Source organism: Balaenoptera ricei, chromosome 15 (assembly GCF_028023285.1).
Source record: "Balaenoptera ricei isolate mBalRic1 chromosome 15, mBalRic1.hap2, whole genome shotgun sequence".
In the NCBI taxonomy this organism is placed as follows: domain Eukaryota; kingdom Metazoa; phylum Chordata; class Mammalia; order Artiodactyla; family Balaenopteridae; genus Balaenoptera; species Balaenoptera ricei.
Window position 1 is genome coordinate 63,625,630 of NC_082653.1, and position 24,617 is coordinate 63,650,246.

At 47.4% G+C, this 24,617-nt stretch overlaps 1 protein-coding gene across 3 annotated transcripts in view; it reads left to right on the forward strand.

Annotated features, from left to right (window-relative positions):
- The window catches only part of ABCC1 (ATP binding cassette subfamily C member 1), a 132,004-nt gene that overhangs the window by 32,214 nt on the left and 75,173 nt on the right, over positions 1-24,617 (forward strand). For all 3 annotated transcript variants that reach the window (XM_059896074.1, XM_059896075.1, XM_059896076.1), the window contains exons 2-5: positions 7,264-7,440; positions 10,245-10,370; positions 13,171-13,308; positions 14,519-14,644. In XM_059896074.1, coding sequence (XP_059752057.1) covers positions 7,264-7,440; positions 10,245-10,370; positions 13,171-13,308; positions 14,519-14,644 — 567 coding nt within the window. The remainder of the gene's footprint in view (positions 1-7,263; positions 7,441-10,244; positions 10,371-13,170; positions 13,309-14,518; positions 14,645-24,617) is intronic.

The window sequence follows — 24,617 nt, forward strand, 5'->3', positions numbered from 1 at the left end:
GAGTTCTGTGTCCTTAGATGCTCCCCAGTCTCCTCTTGCTCACTTCCTAACTTGAACTTTTCTTTGTCCCTTAAGCTTCCTGACTCTGGGCAGTGCTGGGGTTAGTGGTGGAGATTATTATTAATTATTGGTGTCTGCAACTAATAGCCATCACTTACCAACTCTAGACCATGCCAACTGGTGCAGAGGATGGGCCCATTTGATACTTTTTCCAGGCCTGTGTGTTTTCCTGACCACACTGGTAAGGAGATTGAGGCTTGGAGAAGTTAAGTGACTTGCCCAGGTTCACATGAGGTCAGGGCCTGAATTTTAATGCACATCCATCAGACCAGAAAGCCAGGGTCATAGCCAGGTTCTACCTTGGTGGATTGTTTGTTTTTGTTTTTGTTTTTTTTGCATTTTTGAATTTTATTTTATTTATTTTTTTATACAGTAGTTTCTTATTAGTTATCTATTTTATACATATTAGTGTATATATGTCAATCCCAATATCCCAATTGGATTGTTTTTTAAATAACAAAGTAGGGGGACTTCCCTGGTGACGCAGTGGTTTAGAATCTGCCTGCCAATGCAGGGGACACGGGTTTGAGCCTTGGCCTGGGAAGATGCCACATGCCGCAGAGCAACTAAGCCCATGTGCCACAACTACTGAGCCTGCGCTCTAGAGCCCGTGAGCCACAACTACTGAGCCCGTGTGCCACAACTACTGAGCCCGCGTGCCTAGAGCCTGTGCTCCGCAACAAGAGAAGCCACTGCAATGGGAAGCCTGCGCACCGCAACAAAGAGTAGCCCCCGCTCACCGCTACTAGAGAAAGTCCACACACAGTGATGAAGACCCAATGCAGCCCAAAAATAAATAAATAAATAATTAAAAATAAATTAATTTTAAAAATTATTTTAAAAAAGGAAATAATGCTGGTGAGGGGAGACATGGTTTGGGCCATTTGTTTACTCAGTTACCTTTGGGTACCTGCTGGGTGAGGAGGAGAGGAGTCAAAAGTAAATACCACACAGTCCTGGCACTGAGGTCCTTGCAGGACAGAGGTATTGACAGACATGTGAGAAAATCATTGCAGTGTACAGGGGGTGTCCTGATGGTTTGGGGAGTGAGGAAGAAGGCTTCTTAAAGGAGGTATCTGAGTTGGGTTTTGAAGGATGAATAGGAGTTTGTTACTGTGGAAAGACAATGCAAGAAGAGCTTCTAGCAAGACATATCCCAAAGAACCATTCATTTGACTAGCAGTTGCGGAATGCCTTAAAGGCAGGGACCATGGCCTTCCTGAATCTCCAGTGCCTTGAGCAGTGCCTGACACAGGCTTGATAAATCCTCCTTTGAGTGAATAGTGGAGTTGACACATTGGGGAACAGGGCGGGAGAAATTGTAGAAGAAACAGATGGGACTTGAATGTGGAAGGCCTCATGAACCGCAGCAAGGATCGGCTCTGAAAGGTGATCTGGAGCTATTGGAGGTTGTTACCCAATAGCAACAGTTGTGGTCAGGGCCACTATTGGCAGGCGGGGGAGATCAAATCTGTCCCATTTAATACACAAGTATTTAAGCCTATGACTTTTCCCCTAAGGAGAACCTGACTGCTTTTATTTTATTTATTTATTTTTAAAAATTTTTTATTTATTATTTATTCATTATTTTTATTTTTGGCTGTGTTGGGTCTTCGCCTCTGTGTGAGGGCTTTCTCCAGTTGCGGCGAGTGGGGGCCACTCTTCATCGCGGTGCGTGGGCCTCTCACTATCGCGGCCTCTTGTTGCGGAGCAGAGGCTCCAGATGCTCAGGCTCAGCAGTTGTGGCTCACGGGCCCAGCCGCTCCGCAGCATGTGGGATCCTCCCAGACCAGGGCTCGAACCCGTGTCCCCTGCATTGACAGGCAGATTCTCAACCACTGCACCACCAGGGAAGCCCCCTGACTGCTTTTAAACGCAAAAAATGGCAGGATCTTCAGTTTCACTCATTGTAAAGAGAAAAGGAAGTTAAGCTACAGGGAGCTATGTTCCACTATCAGATTGGCAGAGATCAAAAGCTTATAATATACTGTGGTTTGGGAAGTAGTTATCCTTGTACCTTGTTAGGTGCAGTATAAACTGATGGTACCCGTTGGAGGCAGTGTCTGTTTAAATTTTAAATGCATACACCCTTTGATCCAGCAGGTCTACTTCTAGAAAGTTACCTTACAAATATGCTTGCTTTGTGTGCAATGAGGCACTTACTAGGTTATTTATTTATGGCTTCATTGTTTGTAAGAGCAGCCCAGTGCCCAGTCAGCAGGAGGCTGATGATATAAGGTCAAGTCCATCCATACAATGAAATACAAAGCAGCTGGAACAAAGAATGAGGAAGTGTGCAGAGCAGGATGATCTTTCAGATCTGTTATTAAGAGATGAAAGGAAGGTACAGAGCAGGATGTGTGGAGTATGTTTCTCTCCATTTGATAACAGAAAATATGTATTTATTTTTGTTATAGATGCATAAAATATTTTCTGGAAGGATACACAAGAAACCGATACTGTCACCTCTAGAGAGAGGAACTGGGAGGTTAGGGACAAGGAATGGAAGGTGGCTTGTCACTTCTACCCTTTGTTCAAAAGAAATAAAATTAACCTATCAGGAATAAAGTAGATCTGTGGCACTGATAGAGATCAGTTTCTAATGTAAAAAAAGCAAGGTGTGGAACCGGTACGTATTATGGTACATTTTGGGGAAGCAAAGTAGGTAAGCTATATTTGGAAGAATATACAAGGTGTTAGCCATGGTAGTTTTGCCTGTGGGGTAGGAGGGGAGTGCTGTGAGTTCAGGAAGGAGGACTTATTTTTCACAGTGTACCATTTTGTGTAGTTTGGGAAAGTTTTAGCACGTAAAGTAAATGTATTACCCATTAAAAGTAAATTAATACAAAGAGAGACATGGATGAATGCCCCGGTGGATGGGTGGGTGGATGGATGGATGGATGAGTCAGTGGGTGGGTAGTTAGGTGGATGGATGGATGGATGGATGAGTCAGTGGGTGGGTAGGTGGGTGGATGGATGGATGGATGAGTCAGTGGGTGAGTAGGCGGGTGGATGGATGGATGGATGAGTCAGTGGGTGGGTATGTGGGTGGATGGATGGATGGGTGCATGGGTAGCGGGGGTGGGTGGATGGATAGATGGTAGATGGATGGATGAGTTGGTGCATGGATGGATGGGTGGGTTGGTGGATGGATGGATGGGTTCATGGCTGAGTGGATAATTATATCTGATGCACGTATGGATGCATAGATAAATAAGATAAATTTGGCTGTAGTGGGGAGGACTAAGTGGGGCCCGGAGGGGCTGGAAGCAGTGAATGGCTAGAAAGCTACTGCAGGATTCCAGGCAAGGAATAGTTGGGGTAAGGATCAGGTTATTGAATTGATTCACATAGGAACCGAGCTTCTTGTATACCTAACTGTGTATATTAAGTCCCAGCATTCTTTTCTTACTAGAAAGGCAGATGCCTTTGGAATGAGCTTTTTCTGGCAACTGCCCAGAAACTGCTTTGTATATAATAACCACCAACAGTTTAATCCCCATTTTCACCATCACCAATTTGTATGGAAACACAAAAGACCCCGAATAGCCAAAGCAATCTTGAGAACGAAAAATGGAGCTGGAGGAATCAGGCTCCCTGACTTCAGACTATATTACAAAGCTACAGTAATCAAGACAGTTTGGTACTGGCACAAAAACAGAAACATAGATCAATGGAACAGGATAGAAAGCCCAGAGATAAACCCATGCACATATGGTCACCTTATCTTTGATAAAGGAGGCAAGCATATACAGTGGAGAAAAGACAGCCTCTTCAATAAGTGGTGCTGGGAAAACTGGACAGGTACATGTAAAAGTATGAAATTAGAACACTCCCTGACACCATACACAAAAATAAACTCAAAATGGATTAAAGACCTAAGTGTAAGGCCAGACACTATAAAACTCTTAGAAGAAAACATAGGCAGAACACTCTATGACATAAATCACAGCAAGATCCTTTTTGACTCACCTCCTAGAGAAATGGAAATAAAAACACAAATAAACAAATGGGACCTAATGAAACTTAAAAGCTTTTGCACAGCAAAGGAAACCATAAACAAGACCAAAAGACAACCCTCAGAATGGGAGAAAATACTTGCAAATGAAGCAACTGACAAAGGATTAATCTCCAAGATTTACAAGCAGCTCATGCAGCTCAATAACAAAAAAACAAACAGCCCAATCCAAAAATGGGCAGAAGATCTAAATAGACATTTCTCCAAAGAAGATATACAGATTGCCAACAGACACATGAAAGAATGCTCAACGTCATTAATCATTAGAGAAATGCAAATCAAAACTACAATGAGATATCATCTCACACCGGTCAGAATGGCCATCATCAAAAAATCTAGAAACAATAAATGCTGGAGAGGGTGTGGAGAAAAGGGAACCCTCTTGCACTGTTGGTGGGAATGTAAATTGATACAGCCACTATGGAGAACAGTATGGAGGTTCCTTAAAAAACTAAAACTAGAACTACCATACGACCCAGCAATTCCACTACTGGGCATATACCCTGAGAAAACCATAATTCAAAAAGAGTCATGTACCAAAATGTTCATTGCAGCTCTATTTACAATAGCCAGGACATGGAAGCAACCTAAGTGTCCATCATTGGATGAATGGATAAAGAAGATGTGGCACATATATACAATGGAATATTACTCAGCCATAAAAAGAAATGAAATGGAGGTATTTGTAGTGAGGTGGATGGAGTTAGAGTCTGTCATACAGAGTGAAGTAAGTCAGAAAGAGAAAAACAAATACAGTATGCTAACACATATATATGGAATCTAAGGAAAAAAAAAAAAAGGTCATGAAGAACCTAGTGACAAGACGGGAATAAAGACACAGACCTACTAGACAATGGACTTGAGGATATGGGGAGAGGGAGGGGTAAGATGTGACAGGGTGAGAGAGTGGCATGGACATATATACACTACCAAATGTAAAATAGATAGCTAGTGGGAAGCAGCCGCATAGCACAGGGAGATCAGCTCGGTGCTTTGTGACCACCTAGAGGGATGGGATAGGGAGAGTGGGAGGGAGGGAGACGCAAGAGGGAAGAGATATGGGAACATATGTATATGTATAACTGATTCACTTTGTTATAAAGCAGAAACTAACACACCATTGTAAAGCAATTATACTCCAATAAAGATGTTAAAAAAAAAAAAAAGAATTATAAGTGGTGTGAAACCAATTAAAATAGTCTTTGATATAAACTACTCGTCTCCATGCTCATTCTTATTTCCAAGGCTGTCTTCCAGTGCCCAAGTCCAGAGGCATGACCTTTGTCCTTTTAAGGGTTTCTTTGTGTCTAGAAGTTTCCTGGCTAAATCCCTTTGTGTATGTTGACCTTTTAAAGTTTACTTTTCAATGATTCCTTGTTCTTTGTTCTGGAAAAATAACCATTTCTATCATAGAATAATTAAACCTCTGAAGAACCAGTTTGGGTACTTAATACCTAGGTCTTTCTCTCTCTCTCCCTCTTTTTCAAGTCAAATCCTTTTTTTTAACCATCTTAACCATTTTTAAGTGTACACTTCAGTAGCATTAAGTATCCTCACAGTGTTGTGCACAACTCTTTTGAAAAACTTGGAACATATATTTTGATTGATCATCAAATGTATCTTTAAGTGAAATAAATGGTCTGCTTGTTCCCATCACTTTCTCTTCTGTAAAGTTCTTTGATGTGGCTTTAAAACTTGCATGGAGTTGTAAGAATCCAGGTTCCTTGGAGTTCCTTGTTGGTTTCACTTATCTGATTGTGGGAAGGGTGTTGGAACCGGAGCTGTCTGGACGTGTCTGGAGAGCGCATCATCCAGTGGTGGGGAGAGAGTGCTGGGGGGAGGGGGCTGCATGAGGACTGGCCAGCTGGACCGCATGGACCTTATCCAAAGACTGGCTACTTCTGGCTCCTCCCAATGGTTGTAAGGTTGGAATATGGGCCCAGTGCTGCCAGATTTTCTGATTTTTTTAAAAGAGACACTGGAATCCAGTTTTTACATGAAATTTCCTGATTTTTAAATGTTGGCAGCTAACGTAAGATTTTTTTTTAAAAAAAGCATGCTTAAAACACCAACAACAGTAACAACAAACCATCTGCGAGCCATATCAGCCTGGGAGCCACCTGTTTCAGACCTCTAATTTCATCCCACCTAATTATGGTAGAGATAGGAAATTGAGACCCCAAGATAGGGTAATAACTTTTCCCAAAGTTGTATAATGGTTCAGTGGTCAGATCAGGACTTGAATTAAATTTTCCACTACGGAAGTCTGAAGTTTATTCTTGGGCAGATATAGATATACCTGGTCTGTTTATGTATGTATCTATCTACCTATCTATTTGGCGTGTCTCTAGTGAAATACAGGTGGCTTGTTAAAAAATTAAAAGTAATTGAAACAAATTTGTTTCTGAGGCTGGATAGCTTAATGGTTAAATGCAGGAACTTCAGAGCTGAATTCCCTGAGTTTGAGTTTGGCTCCAGATCTTACGAACTGTGAGATACTGGGCAAATCACTGAACCTCTCTGTGCCTTAGTTTTCCCTCCTGAAAAAGGAATGATAAAGTAATTATAGAATTAAAGGAGATAATACATATAAAGGACTTAGAATAGGGCCTAGAACATAGAACTGCAATTTGGATGTTATCCGTGCTGCTACTGCTGCTGCTGAAGGTGGTGAAGATGGTGGTGATGATGGTGATGATGAAAGTGATCGTGATGGTGATGATGGTGGCCATGCTGATGGTGCTGATGAAAGTGATCACAATAGTGGTGATGCTGATGACATTGATGGCAGTGATATGGGGATCATGATGATGATAATGAAGAAGAATAGTAGAAAGCTCTTAATTCACAACATTGTAAAGTAGGAATGATTTATATGACTAAACGACGTGTCAGTTTACAGAATACCCTTTAGGAGTCCTTTAAATGGCAGTCTCCATCTTTTGTACAATAATGGAACTTACCACAGGTCCCAGAACTTGTCCGTTAGGTGAGATGAGACGTACCTTTGTTCGTCACTCCTTGTTTGGAGTCTTTCTGGCTACTAATCTTTCCAGTTTGCCTGTTCTGCCTGGGAGGGCCTCGTTGTTCTTAAATCCCATGGCAGCTAGTGTTGAACTATTCATGGGCCCCTTGTCCAAGCTCTTGGGGACGTCCTGTTGACCTGTGCCTGTTTGTGTCCTCAGGAGTGGAATGTCACGTGGAACACCAGCAACCCCGACTTCACCAGGTGCTTTCAGAACACCGTCCTCGTGTGGGTGCCTTGCTCTTACCTTTGGGCCTGCTTCCCCTTCTACTTCCTCTATCTCTCCCGCCATGACCGGGGCTACATTCAGATGACACATCTCAACAAAGCCAAAACTGTAAGTCACGTGGGAGTTTATCCTGACGTGTGTGTTGTGGGTGTGTGTGTGCTGGGGTGGGGAATGGTGGTTGTGAAAACTGACATGTTCCTTCTGCTTAATTGGCCCTGAGTTCCTTTTACTGGGAGACAGAATAATAATGTGGTGGATAAAGGCTGGGGCTCTGAGTTCAGACGTGGGTTCAGATATCGGCTCTGCCACTTACTAGCTGTGTGACTTTGAGCAAATTTCTTTTTTCCTTCCAGTTTTATTGAGATACAATAGACATGCAGCGCTGTGTACGTTTAAGTGTACAGCATAATGATTTGACTTACATCGTGAAATGATTATCACAGTAAGTTTTGTGAACATCCACCATCTCGTTTAGGAACAAAATCAAAGAAATGGAAAGAAAGTTTTTTCTTTGAGCAAATTTCTTAACTTCCCTGAGCCTCAGTTCTCCCATGATTATAGTGGGGGTGATAGGATCTATCTCACGAGATTATCCGGAGGTCTTCCTCCCTGACCAAGGATGTCTTTTTATTTTTTTTTTTTAAAGATTTATTTATTATTTATTTACTTATTTTATTTATTTTTGGCTGTGTCAGGTCTTAGTTGTGGCACCCGGGATCTTTGTTGAGGCATGCGGGCTCTTTGTTGTGGTGCGTGGGCTCCAGGGTGCATGGGCTCCGTAGTTGTGACGTGCGGGTTCCAGGGCGCGTGGGCTCTGTAGTTTGCGGCACGCGGGCTCTAGTTGTGGCGCATGGGCTTAATTGCCCCTTGGCATGTGGGATCTTAGTTCCCTGACCAGGGATCGAACCCGCATCCTCTGCATTGTAAGGCGGATTCTTTATCACTGGACCACCAGGGAAGTCCCAAGGATGTCTTTTTAATTTAAAAAAAGTTTTTATCTTGAAATAGTTTCAAACTATAGAAAAGTTGCAAGGATGATACTAAGCACTCCCCCAGCCCTGTATACCCGTTACTCATAGTCACCGATTTTTAACATTTTGCCACATTTAACATTTTAACCTCATCCTTCTCTTTTGCCCTCTCCATATACACGTATTATTTATTTTTTTCGGAATCATTTGAGAAAAGCTAGCATCCACCACGCCTGTGATTCTTCAGTGTATCTCTTCTCAAAACAGGGATATTCTCTTATATAACAGCAGTACAGTAAATTCAGGAAATTTAACATGGACACAGTACTTTAAAAAAAAACCTACTGTGTATATTCCACTTTTGTCACTTGTCCCAATACTGTCCTTTCTAGCACCCCTCCCCCTCCCCCCAGTTCAAGGTCATGCGTTGCATCTAGTCACACTCTTTATTTTTCTGTAATTTTGGAAGAACTTTTCACCTTTCTTTGTGTTTTATGACATTGGCATATTTGGAGCGCGTGGGCCAGTTAGTTTAGAGTCAGTTCCTCAACTTGGGCATTGGGACGATGTTCCCTCCTGGTTAGATTCAGGTAATGCCTGTCTGGCTGGAAAACTACAAAAGGGATGTGGGGTCCTTCTCTGGTTACATCTAAGGCCGCATGGTGTCCATCTGCCCCTCGTTGATCGGCTTAATTTTGTTCCTCTGGTCAGCGTGTCTGGTTTCTCCACTGTGCAGGTGCTGGTTTTCCCCTCGTAAGGATGAGCTTTCTGGGGGAGACACGTGAAGGGCATGTACATACCTGCCCTTCATTCCACTTTCTCCTCTTGACTTACCATGTGTCTCAGTCCTTTTTTAAGCCACATTTCCCAAAATTTATTTCCATAAGCCCTTGGCAAACAGGAAAACTTGAGTGATTTTACTGAAGCTGGCCCCTTGCCTATAATACTGCCATCCAAACCTGTCTCGTTCAGACCACAATCCAAGCCTATCTCAACATGCTGTCTGCTCCCCTATCCTCAGCTGGATCTGATGTCTTCCTCTTAGACTTCTGGAAGCGCTTTGTACTTCTCTTGGGGAACAACATCTCCCTTTAAAATGTAAATCAGATTTTATCCGTGCCTTGCTCAGAAAACCTCTAGTGGTTTCTCATTATAGGGAATAAAACCTGGACGTCTTCACAGTGGCCCCGCTTGGTCTGGCTCCAGGCTCCTCTTCAGCCGTCTCCTACCACACCCACAGCTCATGCCACAGCAGCCGCAACCTTACTGAACACATTCCTACCTCAGGACCTTTGCACTTGCCCTCTGCCTGAATTGTTCTTTCCCTCAAATAGTCACTGTTGGCTCTTTACCCAGATGTCACCTGTTGGGAGAGGTCTTCTCTGACCACCCTATCTTACCTGTTTTATTCCTCCTTGTATTACTTCTTTCTGGCATTATAGTATGTATTTTTCAGTTTGTTTCTTGCCTGTTTCCTTCCACTGGAATCGCAGCTCCATGAAGGCAGCGACTTCTGTCTGTTTTATTCTGTTGTATCCTTGGCACCTTGGCAAGTATGTGGCCCACAGTAGGACCCCAGTAAATTTTGGTTGGATGAATATTGTTGGATGAATGGTCATCCTGAGAGGTGCCCTGTGCAGGCTGCTGGGGTTACAGATGTAGATAAGCCAGAGACTTGCGTTTTCAGGTGCTGGGGAGAGTAGTGACCATACAGAGTTGTGCCTGTGGTGCAGGAGAGATACAGACCCGTGTGGGACAGCCCAGGTGCCGGCTCACCCTACCTAGGGCTTGTCTGTGTTCCAGAGGATACATGCTGTATCTGAAGACCACAGCTGATGGTTTAGGGGGTGGCTGGTGCCCCCAAGGCTGAGATTTTTGCACAGGTGCTGGGGGAAGTTCCGTTGCTGTCCGTTGTAAGATGTGTGTGTACTTCTCTTCCAGGCCTTGGGATTTTTGCTATGGATCATCTGCTGGGCAGACCTCTTCTACTCTTTCTGGGAAAGAAGTTTGGGCAAGCTCCTGGCCCCAGTGTTTCTGGTCAGCCCAACCCTCTTGGGCATCACCATGGTAAGTAGGGGCTGGCACTGTGGAGACCAAAAGTAGTGGCTGGCATTTAGAAATGAAATGATCTCACAGTAGAAATCCAGAAATACAGCTAGGTGAACAGTTAGGTGAATACAGTTTGGTGAATTTGATGTGGTCTTGTGGGGGGTAGGGAGGAAGGGATGATGGGGCTGAGGCCTAAAGGATGAGCAGGATGTTAAAAAGTTGAAGGGGCTGGGGGCAGAGGATGATCCAGTTGGAGAGAATAGCATGTGCAAAAGTCCTGGGGTCGGAGGGAGAGAGTGAGAGTTGGCCTGTGTGGCTGGGGCAGAGACAGTAAGGAGGGAAGAGCAGGGGAGCAGGAATGGCAGGAAGGGCAGAGGGCTGACCCCAAAGGACCTCGAGCTTCAGGGTTAGTGGGTTTTGTCTTGTTTTTCATTCCTGAAGGTGGGTTCTAAACCTTTTTTGTGCCATGGACCCCTTTCTTCTTTGCCAATCTGGTCTCCTTCTCAGAATAATCATAGAACACATAGGCTTACAAAGGAAACCAATCATACACACATATGTATACATATGAAGATTTTGTGATGTACATTTATATTTTTACTTGAGGTTTAATTTACATAGGGTAAACTTCACTTTTTTCCTTGAACAATTCATGAGTTTTGATAAACAAATATTGTCAGGTGAGTACCATGTCCACAATCAAGATATGGAACAGCGCCATCACCCCCAAAAGTTCCCCTGGTGCCGCTCCAGCACTTCTCTCCACCTCTTACCCCGCCCCCCGCCCAGCTACTGCTGCTGTGTTTTCTGCCCCTATCGCTTTGCCTTTTCCAGAATGTCATGTGAATGGAACCATGAAGGCTGGAGCAGTTTGAGTCTGACTTCTCAGGCCCTGCGGTTCCAAAGATCTTTTTTTTTTTTTTAAAGTCGCTCAGCGTGTTTGATTGTATGGATTCCGCATGCACTGTTTATCCATTCTTTGGGTGCAGGACATTTGGGCTGGGAAACCAGTTATCTTTAATCACAGTTATCAAAAGATTAAAAAGCAAAATAAAAATATATGTGCTTCTTTATGAATGCATTTCAAATCAAGACCTACCAGTAGCTGTGACTGATGCTTCCTTAATTTCCAAATAGCAATTGACCATACATGATAGTCAGAGACATCTTCAGGTACTTTTTTTTTTTTTTTTTTTTTTGGCCGCCGCCGTGCAGCATGCAGGATCTTAGTTCCCCAACTGGGGATCGAACCCGTGCACCCTGCAGTGGAAGTGCGGAGTCTTAACCACTGGACCACCAGGGAAGTCCCTTCAGCTGTCTATTTTCAGATACGATTTCTAATGGTGACAGAGCCCCAGGCACTGCTGATGCCATTGTGGTTTGTTGCTTTCACGTGTCATTGGTGGTGCTAATGAGGGAAAGTGAAGCTGTAATTGTTTCCCATCTAAGTTCATGGACCCCTGGGTTCTATCCAGAGCCTGTCCTTGGACCCCAGGTTAAAACCCCCCAGTCCCAAAGGCAGAGGTTCTGAGCAAGGGCATGCCAGGCTGTGCATATTTAAGAGCTGACCGTGGCCTCCAAGTGGAGAATGGATTGTGGGGCAGGAGTGGAAGCTGGGAGGCCAGTAGGGGGTCATCCGGCATAAGGGGATGGAGGCTGAGACCAGGGTGAGCAGCAGGTAAGCTGAGGGCGGGCCTTGGTGGCAGAGCCAGTGTGAGTTGCTGATGGATAGATGCAGGGAGTGAGGGAGATGGGGGACCGAGAAGGACAGATGAGGACAGACAGACGTGTCTCTGGCTCAAGCAGCTGGGGGCTGAGGGGAGGTGCCCTCAGTGCCCGTAGCTCCACGGGAGTCAGGTTCCTGACTGTGACTGGCGTTGGGGTCTGCCTCCAGAGGGCCGCCTGTCTGGGGAATGGCCGTGGCATTTCCTTCTTTCAAGGAAACACAGTTTCATTGTTTATTTTCTCTTCCTGATCTCTAAGTCACATGTAAAACGGAAGTCATAGCTCCGGGTATCAGGAATGAAATAAAATCCCAATCTGCCCACCATGGTTGTTCTAATGAAGTTTCCTGAAGACAGGCATGTGACAGTAGCAGGTTAAGTAAGTTTCCTGATCTGCAAACTGGGGTTGAAAACAGTTGAAAACAGGCTGCACCGAGTCGGTGCGTGTGAATGCCTCCTATGCGGCGGAGATAAGAGAAGCTCAATAAAGGGGAGCAGTTACCACTGCTGCCCAAGGCACAAGAACCAGTCAGCGTCAGGGCTGGATTTCCTGATCTAAATTGAGGGTTGGCCTGCCACCCGTTTTTGTAAATAAAGTTTTATTGGCACACAGCCGTGTCCACTCTTTCATGTGTCGTGTAAGGCTGCTTTCACACTGCAGTGCAGACTTGAGTAGTTGTGAAAGAAACTCCATGGCCCACAAAGCCTAAAATATTTACTCTCCGGTCCTTTTAGAAAAAGTGTGCCGATCTCTATCGTAAACTGAGCTTTCCCCTGACTTTTCCATCCTGTCCTGGGTCTGTACCTGGTCTGTTAGATTCCCACAGCTCTCGAGTTGGATACTGTTACCATCCCCATTTTGCAGACAAGGCAGCAGAGGCTCAGAGAGGTTCGGTGACTTGCCCAGGGTCACCCAGCAAGGCGAGAGCAGAGCTGGGACTGGAGCCAGGTCCTTCCCAGGCTGTTCCCAGTGCTTCCCACTGGCCCGACAGCAGCCCTCCTCCAGGCCGTGCATCTGCCAGGCTTTGGACTGTGGGAGCCTTGGGAGCCTGGCCTTCTCCTGATGACTCCCGTTGTATGCTTTTCTCTTCCAGCTGCTTGCTACCTTTTTAATTCAGATCGAGAGAAGGAGGGGAGTCCAGTCCTCAGGGATCATGCTCACTTTCTGGTTTATAGCCCTACTGTGTGCCCTGGCCATCCTGAGATCCAAAATCATGACTGCCTTAAAAGAGGTAAGTGGTGGCCTCATTTTGCATCTTCCGTCAGCATCTCCTGGAAGATGCTTGTTCCTTCTGGCTTTTGTGGAAACCGTGCGTTTCCATGGGAACCAGGGGATGGCTACTGCATGGGCCTAGCTTCTTTCCTGAGGATTTCCCTCGCCTGTGCAACCTTTGTTCTAGAACCTTCTTTCCTCAGGGCCCCATGTGTCTGTGTAGCTCTCAGGGGCAGGAGCTGCGGGCAGATACACACCACCCTTTGAGCCTCTGTCAGCGGTAACAGCCAGGCAAGTTGGCTCTCGGTGTCTATTGTCTGGAACAGAGCGGAGCAGGGAGCAGTGTTTGCAGAGTGGTGGCTCCTTGGGGACCCTAGACTCGTCCCCACGTTGCCTTGGTGCTGCTCTGGCTGGGAAGTGGCTCTCGTTGGCTGCCATCCGCTGCTCCTAAGGATTCTGAAGAGCGTGCTCTTTCAGATTGTCACGTTGTTCCCTGTCACCTTCGGGCTAATCAGGAACTGGCATCAGGCAAAGGAAGGAAGAGCAACTGAATGTTTGTTGAGCACCTGCAGTGTACATTTCAGGCAGTCTTTAATAGTGATGGCAGCTGACATTTATTGAGTTGGTGTTTTCAAAGTGCCAGGCCGGGGACTGAGTCATTTCCGTGAATAATCTTACTGGCTTCTCACAATTACCCTGACAGGGTCTCTCAGCTTCAGCACTAGTTGACACTTGGGGCCCGAGACATCTTTGTTTTGTGGGGCTGTCCTGTTGTTGTTGTCGGATGTTTGGGGCAGTGCCAGTAGCCTCCCGCTCCTGAACAGAAGTGTCTCTAGACACTACCAGATGTTCCCTGGGAGGCAAAGTCACCCACACTTGAGAACCACTGGTCTGTTTGTAGATGGGGAAACTGAGGCACAGAGAGGTTAAGTAAGTAGACAAAGTCCCACGGCCAGAATGAGCAGAGTCAGGCCTTGAAGGTAGGTCTGTTCTACTCCCAAGCCTGGGGCTCCTCCCCCGTGTCGGCTGCCTGGACCAGGCAGTGTGGACCACACTGTGACGTAACTGCTTGTCTTCTGTTATCTTGCAGGGGGTAGGGTCAGGGTGGGAAAGCTTGCCGTCAGGCCTGCAGGCTGAGAGAGTGGGCCTTCTGCTGTCTGCTCCCCCGGCCTCCGCAGGTTGCTTCCAGAAAGTGATCTTTTCTTCCTCCTTCCCTCCCTCTTGTTCAGGATGCCCAAGTCGACGTCTTTCGCGATGTCACTTTCTACATTTACTTTTCCCTCGTGCTGATTCAGCTTGTGTTGTCCTGCTTCTCAGACCGCTCACCGCTGTTCTCCGAAACCATCCACGATCCCGTAAGTGTGATCACAGAGACACGTGTGTGTGCATGTGTGTGTGCAAGAGAGAATACACAGTGCCAGCTAACGTTGATTTGAGCCAGTATCGTCCATCTAGGAGCTCCTTCTGTCTTCCCTGAACACCTGGCGATACGTGACATTATCCTCTCCACTCTACCGATGGAAAAACTGAGCCATAGACGTGGCTCGGGGGATTTAAGGAGGGAATCTGATTCATAGTTGTTAACTGCTGTGTTTTCCAGCCCGTTGTCTCATTTGGTTGGCGTAGTGGTTTTAGACAGTGCGAGTGAACTTTTAAAAATCAGGAAATTTCATATAAGTTCTAACTGTCCAGATTTTCTAGAAAAATGTGAAGTTCTGGCAGCAGTAGGACTGTTATCCCACATGGCAGCGGTTGGCCAGATTTGAGGAGCATTGCCCTGGTTTCCTACCGCAGTCCTCACCACTCCCTGCTTCATTAGACAGTCTTGCTTCCCTCACCTACGTACGTGCCTGGCCCCTGGGGGGTTTGAGTTTGGGCCCCTGGGGGGTTTGAGTTTGAGATCCTGGGTCTCTTCCGTCCGCTTGAGGGAAATCCTGCTTGTGTAGAAGGATCTGAGTGGGCGGGGTGGGGATGGCCGCCCTTCTGCTGGTAGCAGGAAAGTGAACACGGTTATTTATCACCCTTGCCTGTCTTCTTTTTCCCTCTCTGCCTCCGTCCATCCTCTTTGCCTTCCTCACTCCTCCCCTTTCTTTCTTCCCTCCTTCTGTCTAGTGCCGAGTGCCAGGCCCCAATCTGGACACAGGGCTGTAGCAGTGAATAAAGCAGAGTTATTGCCACTTGAGGTTTGTGTTTTCACGGGCAGGGGCACAAACAGTAACCCAGGAGCCAAGTATATATCCTATCAGTCAGGTGGTGGTAAAGGCTGGGAAGAAGAAAGTGGGGAAAGGAGGTGGAGATGATGGTTTGGGGTCGTGTGTGGTTTTGATAAAAGCCATCAGGGAAGCCCCCCCCCCCCCCCCAGGAAACCTCATTGGAGCAGAGACCTGAAGGAGCGAGGGAGCCAGGCAAGCAGATACCCAGGGGAAGAGGTTCCAGGCAGAGGGGTGGCAAGTGCAAAGGCCCTGGGGCAGAGCTGCCGTGAATGTCGCCGGAACAGCAGGAAAGGCCAGTGCGGCTGGAGAAGCGAGAGGCAGGAGGGGGTTGAGGGATGGCCTCTGAGAGCTGGGACAATCACCTATGGGCCGGGTGGGCTGTTTGGATTTTATTCTGAGAGGGATGGGAAGCCTTTGGAGCGTTCATTTGTTGCTTTGTTCATGGTTAGTCAGCTGCTAACGGATGAAATTGCAGTGGGAGCAGTTTTCAGCTGTGGTTCTGCTGGGTTTGGCCTGAACCTCAGCAAAAGGCTGAGGCTGCTTTTGTGGGTGATGAAAGGACCTGTGGGGCATCAGCCTGGAGGAGGCGACGGATGCTCCCAGCGTGAGCTTCAGAAACCCATGCCCTAGAGTGTGTTCGGAGAGGCCTCATTTTCTCATCTCCCTGCTCTGGGGGGAGCTGGGTTGGAGAAATTAGAAAAGTGTGTATGTGTGTCTGTGAATGTGTGTATTTATGTGTGTTTGTGCACACAGGTGTGTGTGCGTGTGGTGTGTGTACGTGCATGCACATATTTATGTTTACATGTTTTGCATGTAGATGTGTATGAGTGTGTGCATGTGTGTGTTTTTGTGTGTTCATGTGAGTGTGTTTTGCATGTGTATAAAGTTCACAAGGGCAGCAGCCATGCATGAACACCCAGGGGATCCAGCCCCTGCCTGGCACAGAGGAGCTAAGATGTCTCCGGCCCTCATGTCTGCTATTCGTCGGTGTTTGTATGCACGGGTGTGGGTGTGTGACAGTGGAGTGTCCCCATCAGAAACATTAGATGTCAGGCTGTTCTGTGGAGACGGGGATCGCACTGAACAAGTCATACCCCCCTGAGTGACTGCAGACCCTGGGGTGCTCTGGGGGTAAACCGAGCCCGGGGGAGGCAGACAGGCCCACGTGGGGATCTCCTGACTCTTCAGGCTCCCTGTGGGGCCTGAGAAGCAGCCTCTCCCACTGGACGATCCCTGATGCTTTGTGGGGAATTTCTGATTTCTGGTCCCCTCTGGGATCTGGATAGAATTCCTGTCTCTTCTTTCCTGGGTGTGTGTGCATCGGGGTGTCTCACAGAGCTGCCTTCCTCCTCCCATTGTGCTTTCTGCAGTTCTGGGGTGTGGGGCCTTCTCTGCCCGGGTACCCCGACTCTTCTCCCAGCTGTTCTTTTTCTCTTGTGGGAATCGAGGCTCAGAGAGGTTGTCTTGACTTACAGCCTGAATCTGATGGTGGAGGCAACATGGTAATGGAAGGAGAGCCTCATTTTGGAGTCAGGCAGACCCTGGACTTTAATTTCACCTGTGTCCCGTTTATTCTTCCAATAGATATTTATTAAGCACCGTTTTTATACTGCGCTTGGTTCTGGGGACACAGCAGTATGTGAAAAAGTGTGGTCCATGCCCTGCTACGCTTATCTGTTACTCCATAACAAACCACCCTGAATTTAGTGGCATAAAACAGCAACAGTACTTTGTTATGTGTCACAGGCCCGAGCATTGGCTGGGCTCAGCTGCGTAGTTTTCACTCAGGGTCCTTGCTCACGTGTCGGGTGGTTAGCGCGTTGGCCTCTGGCTGGAGCCTCAGCCAGGGTTGACAGCCCCACCTGGTCTCCCCGAGCTGCCTGGGCTTCCTCACAGCGTGGCGGCTGGTCTCTAAGAGTGAGCGCGCACGAGGTGGAAGCTGTGTCACCTTTTAGGACCCAGTCCCGGAGTCACATAGAGTCACTCCTGCCACCCTCTTCTGATTGAGGCAACCACGAAGGTCTTCTGGGTGCAAGGGGTGGGCGCACACAGGCCCCCACCTCTAGATGGGGGAGCGGCCAGGTCTCATTGTAAGAAGAGCGTGTGAGATGGCAAGTGATGCCTGGCCAACTTTGGAAAATACCATCTACTGCATGCCCCCAGGAAGCTATGGTCTCGTTAAGCAGGTCAGCAGACTGTGTGACTACAGTTGAGATGAAGACTGGGAATCAGGTTATGTGACTTTTGGATCTGACTTTGGGCAAGTCGCTTCTCCTTTCAAGACCTCTGTGTCCTGTTCTTGAAAATGGGTTGAGGCTCGATTTGATGCTGGCTGCACCCCCCTCCCTGCCCCGGAACGGAGGCCTGTGATCTGGGGAGGAGGACACTGCTAGGTGTCACCTCTGCTGTCCCCCCGTCACCCTCAGGGCTCACATCACAGTGGAGCCTGGAAGATGGGGTGAGTCCGGTCCCTGTCGCTGTCCCGCCCTCACAGCAGCAGTCACATGTCACCTGTCCTCAGAGCGAGCAGTCAGCCAAGCCCAGGGTCAGGCGGGGCCAGCATGGGGGCCGGCAGTGCTGACCTTCTCCCCCCTGCTGAGTCACCAAGCTGCCGTCCTCCCCAGCTGGCCCCGGGCCTGATGTGTGACTCAGAGCTGTGTCCTGGCCCTGCTTCCTGGCAGGGCTGCTCCCCTCGGTGCATCAAGTGGGGCCAGGCTGAGTGGGCCTCGCAGGCTTTCTGAGGCTGTCACCTGTCCCCGGCCTCTAGTCCTTTTATCTTGCTGGCCCTGAGGCTGCTGCTTAGGGTGCAGGGAGGGGGTTGCCATTGGCAGTTGGGGGCATCAGGGGCAAATGTGGCGGATAGTAGGCCCTCACTTCTCAAAGTGGGGTCCTCAGACCGGCGGCATCAGCATCCCTCAGCTGCTCATTAGAAATGCAGAGTTTCAGGCCTGCCAAGTCCTGTTGAGTCAGGGTCTCATTTTCACCAGATCCCTGGGGTGGTTCATGGTTGAAAAGCACCGGTTTAGCAAATTCTTAAAAACTGCTCAGCTCATTTGGTGTAAGAGGTATTTTTAATCCTGTTCATATTTTGCTATGAACATTTCAAATCTACAGAAAAGTTGAAAGACACAGCGAGTACTCCCCATCTACCCACCAACTATATTCTACAAGTTAACATTTTGCTAAATTTGCTTTATCACAAATCTGTCTAGCCAGCCAGCCGGCTAAGATTTTTGGTATTTAAAAGTCACCTTGAAATACATTAGTATCCTTCATTCACACAGTTCACTGTGCAAATCATTAGCCAGAGCTCAATATCTCTTTATGGTTCTTTTTTTTTTTTTTTTTTTAAAGTAAATTTACATAGTGACATTCCTGAATCTTAAGTTACCATTTGATGAGTGCTGACAAATGAGTAACTCAAACCCCTATTGAGATACAGAACATTCCCAGGACCCCAGAAAGTCCCCTCCTGCCCCTTCATGGTCAGTCTCTACCCCTTGCAGCCCAGAGGCAACTGCTGGGCCTAGACTGTTAATGAGAGCATTGAAAACTCCATTTTTAATTCCTTTCTCCGTTATGCTTTCAGCCATTTAGTGATTCGGTGTTGTGCCGGAGGCTCCGCTGGGCTCGGAGTACCTAGAAACGAACAGACATTGACCACCCCTTAGGAGAGATGGAGGAGGAGGCGGCAGGCAAATAAGCTGCTGCTGCGGGATGGACAGTGGGGTTCCAAGACAGGGAAGTGCTGGGGGCTGCGGGTGCCCGAGGAGCAGTCCTGAACTCAGCCTGGGGTGCCAGAGCCGGCATCCGGAGGAGGGGATGCCTCCGTCAGGCCAGTAAGGTTGAAGGCTGGAGGGTGGATGGGAAGGTGCTCCTGGTGGTGGAAGCGGCATGTCCAGAGGTCCAGCGGTATGATGGGACTTGTGGGTGTTTGGGAACTGCGTGGACTTCTGCTTGGTTGGGTCACAGGGGCCAGGGACCTGAGCATGAAAGATCAAGGGTAGAATTGGGTGTCACCATATGGACTTAGAATTTTGATCTGATGGAAGGTTTTTCAGCTGGCGGGGGGTGACACACTCAGGTTGGAAGTGTTTTGGAGTATCCCTCTTGCTGAAAGGAGGATGCATGAGGCTGGTGACACTTAGGAAAGCCATTGCGAGAGTCCAGGCAGGTTGAGAGGAAGGCTGGCCTGAACAGTGACCCTGTGTGTAGCAGAGCATCAAAAACCAGGAAGAGAAATCGGACGAGTTCATGGGAAAAGCACACATCGTGTGTGCCGCAGTAGAAGAAATTGTGGTCCTGTGCCCGGAGGAGCTTTACACAGCTGAGAAGCGGCAGAGCCAACAAAGAACACCAGTGTAACATGCTGTGCCAACGGATTTCTTACTGTCGGACGTTTAGGTGGTTCCAACCAATAATAATAATAGCAGCCTTGTGTTAATAAATAAAATTAACTTATTTAATCCTCACAGCAACCCAACTTTGAGGCGGAACTGTGAGTCTCCCCCCCATTTTACAGATGAAGACACCGAGGTTCAGGGTGGTGTAGTGTCGCCTGAGTTCACAAGGCTGGATTGGGAGTCCTTCCACCCGGTGAGCCCTTCACATCTGAGCCTGCATCAGCATCACCTGGGAGGGCTTGTTAAAGCACAGATCATTGCGGGGTCCCACCCCCAGAGCTTCTTGAGTCAGTCGGTTTGGGTGGGGCCTAAGCCTTTCTATTTTTAACAAACCCCCAGGCACCGTGGATGCTGGTGATGGGGCCGGGTTTCAGAACCCCTGGTCTGAGCTACACTGCTGCTCACGCGTCCCTTACTGCTGGAGTAACTGGCAGAAAACTGAACTAAAAGTAGAATCAGAACCAGAAAAGGTGGGTGGGGACCCAGAGAGTTTCCGACAGAAAGGCCAGAATGCTGAGGGCCCAGACAAAGGTCCTTAGAGTGCCTCGTGCGAGGTCACGGGTGACCAGTTCTCAGAGGACCAGTGCCTGGGGGCTGTGTACCAGATTAGTTTAAACCTCATAGTTTCAGGCCTAATTACCTGCACCAGGTAGAGATGCCAAAGAATGCAGCTCTCTGCATGAAGCTCCCTGCTCCTCTTCCTCTGCTTTCAGCCAGGGCCTGTCTGAATTATTCTTGTTTCTAACCAAATGGGGGATCAGTTAATAATCCTCCTTCCTCCTGGGACAGGAGTTACTCCAGTCTCAGAGGCCAGGAAACCCCCAGCCAGCAGCCCTGTCTTTTCCACCTTGAGAAGTTCTGCTTGGTTTTGGTTGAACGGAACGCTGCCTGGATCCTTGTCCAGCGACCTCCTTTTTTTTTTTTTCCCCCTTCTTTCTTATTTTATTTTATTAATTTATTTTTGCCTGCGTTGGGTCTTCGTTGCTGTGCGTGGGCTTTCTCTAGTTGCGGCGAGCGGAGGCTACTCTTCATAGTGGTGTGAGGGCTTCTCATCGCGGTGGCTTCTCCTGTCGTGGAGCACGGGCTCTAAGGCGCGCGGGCTTCAGTAGTTGCGGCATGTGGGCTCAGTAGTTGTGGCTTGAGGGCTCTAGAGCACAGGCTCAGCACTTGTGACGTGTGGGCTTAGTTGCTTCACAGCGTGTGGGAACTTCCTGGACCAGGGCTCGAACCCGTGTCCCCTGCATTGGCAGGCGGATTCTTAAGCACTGTGCCACCAGGGAAGTCCCTTTCCTTCTTTCTTTAATTATCAGTTCTTGACTACTTCAGAACTCTAATCGTCTGTTATCACTTGAGGCCTCTCATGTCAGATAGGGACTTCCAGAAACCGGCTCCCAAGCTGATGTAATTTCTTATCTGTGCTGGTGACAGGACCCACTGTCTGCCCGATGTGACTTCTGATAATCTGAACATCTGTATCTGGATCCAGAGGAGGGAGGAGAGCTGGGGAGACGAACTTAAGGAGGCTCCTGGATTGTGCACATTAGAAACTGAAGTGTTCACGTTGCTGACCCAGCCTTACTGCATCTGGAGGGTGCATTTTCTCGCAGGGGCTGGGGTTTTTACTAGCCAGAGTGAGGATTAGTCTCTCCCCGCTGGGCCATCATTTCTTATGGTCTTAGGGGTAGGACTCCATTTGGGTACAGTTGGGTATAAAGGGAATGAATTCACCTTCAGTTACGCAGCCGACAGGTTGCTTCGTTCTTCTTCTTCAGTTTTATTGAGAAATAATCAACATGCATCATTGATTAAGTTTAAGGTATACAACATTGATGGTTTCATTTACATGTATTGTGAAATGATTACCACAATAGGTTTAGTTGATAACATCTATTTTCTCATACAGGTAGAATAAAAGGAAAAGAAAAAAGCAGTTTTTTTTTTTTTTTGGTTGCGCTGCATGGCTTGTGAGATCTTAGTTCCCCTACCAGGGATTGAACCCCGGCCCTCAGCAGTGAAAGTGTGGAGTCCTAACCACTGGACCTCCAGGGAATGCCCAAAAGAGCAGTTTTTAACTTTATAAATGTTGAGATGAAGATTGAATAACTCCACCTCTCCTTCCTCATCCTCTCCCCCCAATTTTATCATACTTTAAATTACATCAGTAATTAGTGTTTGCATCATTATAACAATTGTAAATATTGTTCACTGTAGACTTGTTTGAATTCTGTGTTTACATGTCCCTTTTTTTTTTTTTTAAAGTATAATTGGCCTACAATGCTGTTAGTTTCAGGTACACACCATAGTGATTCGCCATTTCTATACATTTACGAAATGATCATGATAAGTCTAGGTTGGTTTGTTCTTGACCCACAGCTGGGCTTGCCTGATTTTGAAGCAATGCCAGGATTTGTGAGGCCCCTGTGTGTATAAGCCTGACACCCTGACAGTTTGCACTGGGCCTTGTGCAGGTTAGAAAAAGGCATCTGGCCCGCTCTGGGTGGATGAGTTTGAGAAAGGCCCTGCGTCCTTTCAGCCGATGCAGTCCTGCCGCCCCCAGGCCCAGGACCAGATGCACTTCGGCCCCCACTCGCCCCCTCGGCTGGGCGTCTTTGTGCAGGGCTGACTCTGCGTTGATGCCAAGACTGAAAGAAGGCTGGATTTGGAGGCAGAAGGCCCGCGTTTGAGTTCTAGTTCCTCCCCTTAAGAATCGCCATCTTTGGTGTCGTGAGGTCTGATGTAAGCAGGGGTCAGCCAACTTTTTCTGTAAGGAGGCAGATAGTAAATATTTTAGTCTTCGTAGACCACATGGTCTCTGTCGCAAGTACTCAGCTCTGCCACTGTAGCTCAGAAACAGACGTGGACAGTACGGAAATGAATGGGCATCGCCGTGTCCACATAAAACTATTTTGCAAGTGGCCGGACTGTGGGCCTGACTTTGCCAGCCCTGATGTGAAGCGTCTGGTACAGTTCTTGGTGTGTCACGGTCTGCAGGAAACGGCGGACCTGTTACTGTGTTTACCATTAGTATTCACGTTAAGACTGCTAATGTCATTGCTCGAGCTTTTACTCTTTGCCAGGAGCTGTCGTAAGTACTTCACAGGTTTTATCTCATTTAATCTCATCATCACCGAGTAACTTGGCCCAGGCGCCTCAGTTAGTAAGGGGCAGGGCTGGGATTCAAACCTCCCTCTAACCACCTTGCTTCATGTTGCTTCACCCATGGACGCCCCCCACGCCTGGCTCCCACCCCCGCTGGGACCCTGTTTTGTTGTTGTCACAGCTCTCACCGTGTATAGTTGTATATTTATTTGCATCTTGGTTTGCTTACGGTCCCTCTCTTCCAAGGCGAGAGGCAGTACTGGGCCGGGACCTCACTGTCTCTCCTGCGTAGCTCAGTCTTGGATGTATTTAGCCACCTCCTGGCATATAAGCAGATCCTCCCTCATTTTTTGCTTAAGAAATAAATGAGTCACTGCCAGCTGTGTCCCGCCCCATCCCCTTCTCTGCCAGCACCTTAGCTTTTTACAGTGGGTGGGAACTGGGCTGTAGTTGAAGTGTATTTGCGATTCCCTGACAACCCATCCACTTCCAGAAGAAAAACCAGCCTACAAAGCAAATACCACCACCTGCTCCAGGAATAATGCTGCGGCCTTAGGTTGGAAAAATGAGGTCCCATGGATTTCATTCCACTTGTCCCTCCTTGCAGTCCCATGAGGTAGGCTGAGTAGTGGGACTGACCGCTCCCAGTTCCCAGATGCGAAGACTGAGACTTTGGGGTGAAGGGACTTGCCCAAGGTCATTCAGCTAGACAGTGGCATAGCTGGGATTTGAACCCAGGGCCATCTGGCTTTAGGTTGGTTTAGAATGTAGGTCTGTGGGCCAGCTGCATCTGATTAAAGACATACTGGTGCCAGGGCCCCAGCCCCAGAGAGAGTGATCTAGTTGGTCTGGGCTGGGACTCTCGGCAGCTGTGTTTACAAAGCTCCCCAGGTGATTCCCGGGCTGGTAGGACTGGAACCTCCCCATGCCTCACGGCCCCCAGAGTGAAACCTGGTGGTTCTCAGCCCAGGCTTCTTGTTTGACTCGCTGGGGAAGATTTTCATGATGGAAACTTTCAAATGTGTACAAATGTGGACAGCATGGTATAATGACCGCCACGGACTGTTTACCCTGCATCGCATGTAAACATTTCAATATGTATCTCGGAAAGATAAGGAATTAAAAAATTTTAATAACATTTTATTTTGAAATAACTTGACTCACAAAAAGTTACAAAAATGGTAGAGTTCCTGTATACCCTTCTCCAACTTTCCACAATAATATCTCAGAGATAAGGATTTTAAGCAGTGCAACAATAATACCATTATATGGCCTAAAAACATACTAATTCTTTAATATCATCAAGTATTCCAGAAATCCACCATGGTTGCAAAGTGGTGCAGCCTCTTATGTGATATCATTCCTTCATTTGTTAGCGGGACCATTTTATACAAAGACGCTTCCTCATCTCTTTAGTCACCCTGTGGTGTCATAGACAAATGCTTGTTTCTTTCTTTTTTTCTGTTTTCAAAACAACGACTTGGTTCACTAGAATCTTTTCATCAGCGACACCAAGAGGTTTTTCTTCTTTTCCAGTATCAAGATGAACTTGTGTATTTAAACGTTTGTGATGTGTCTCAGTCCTTTTGACTTACTATCTGTATTGCAGCTCA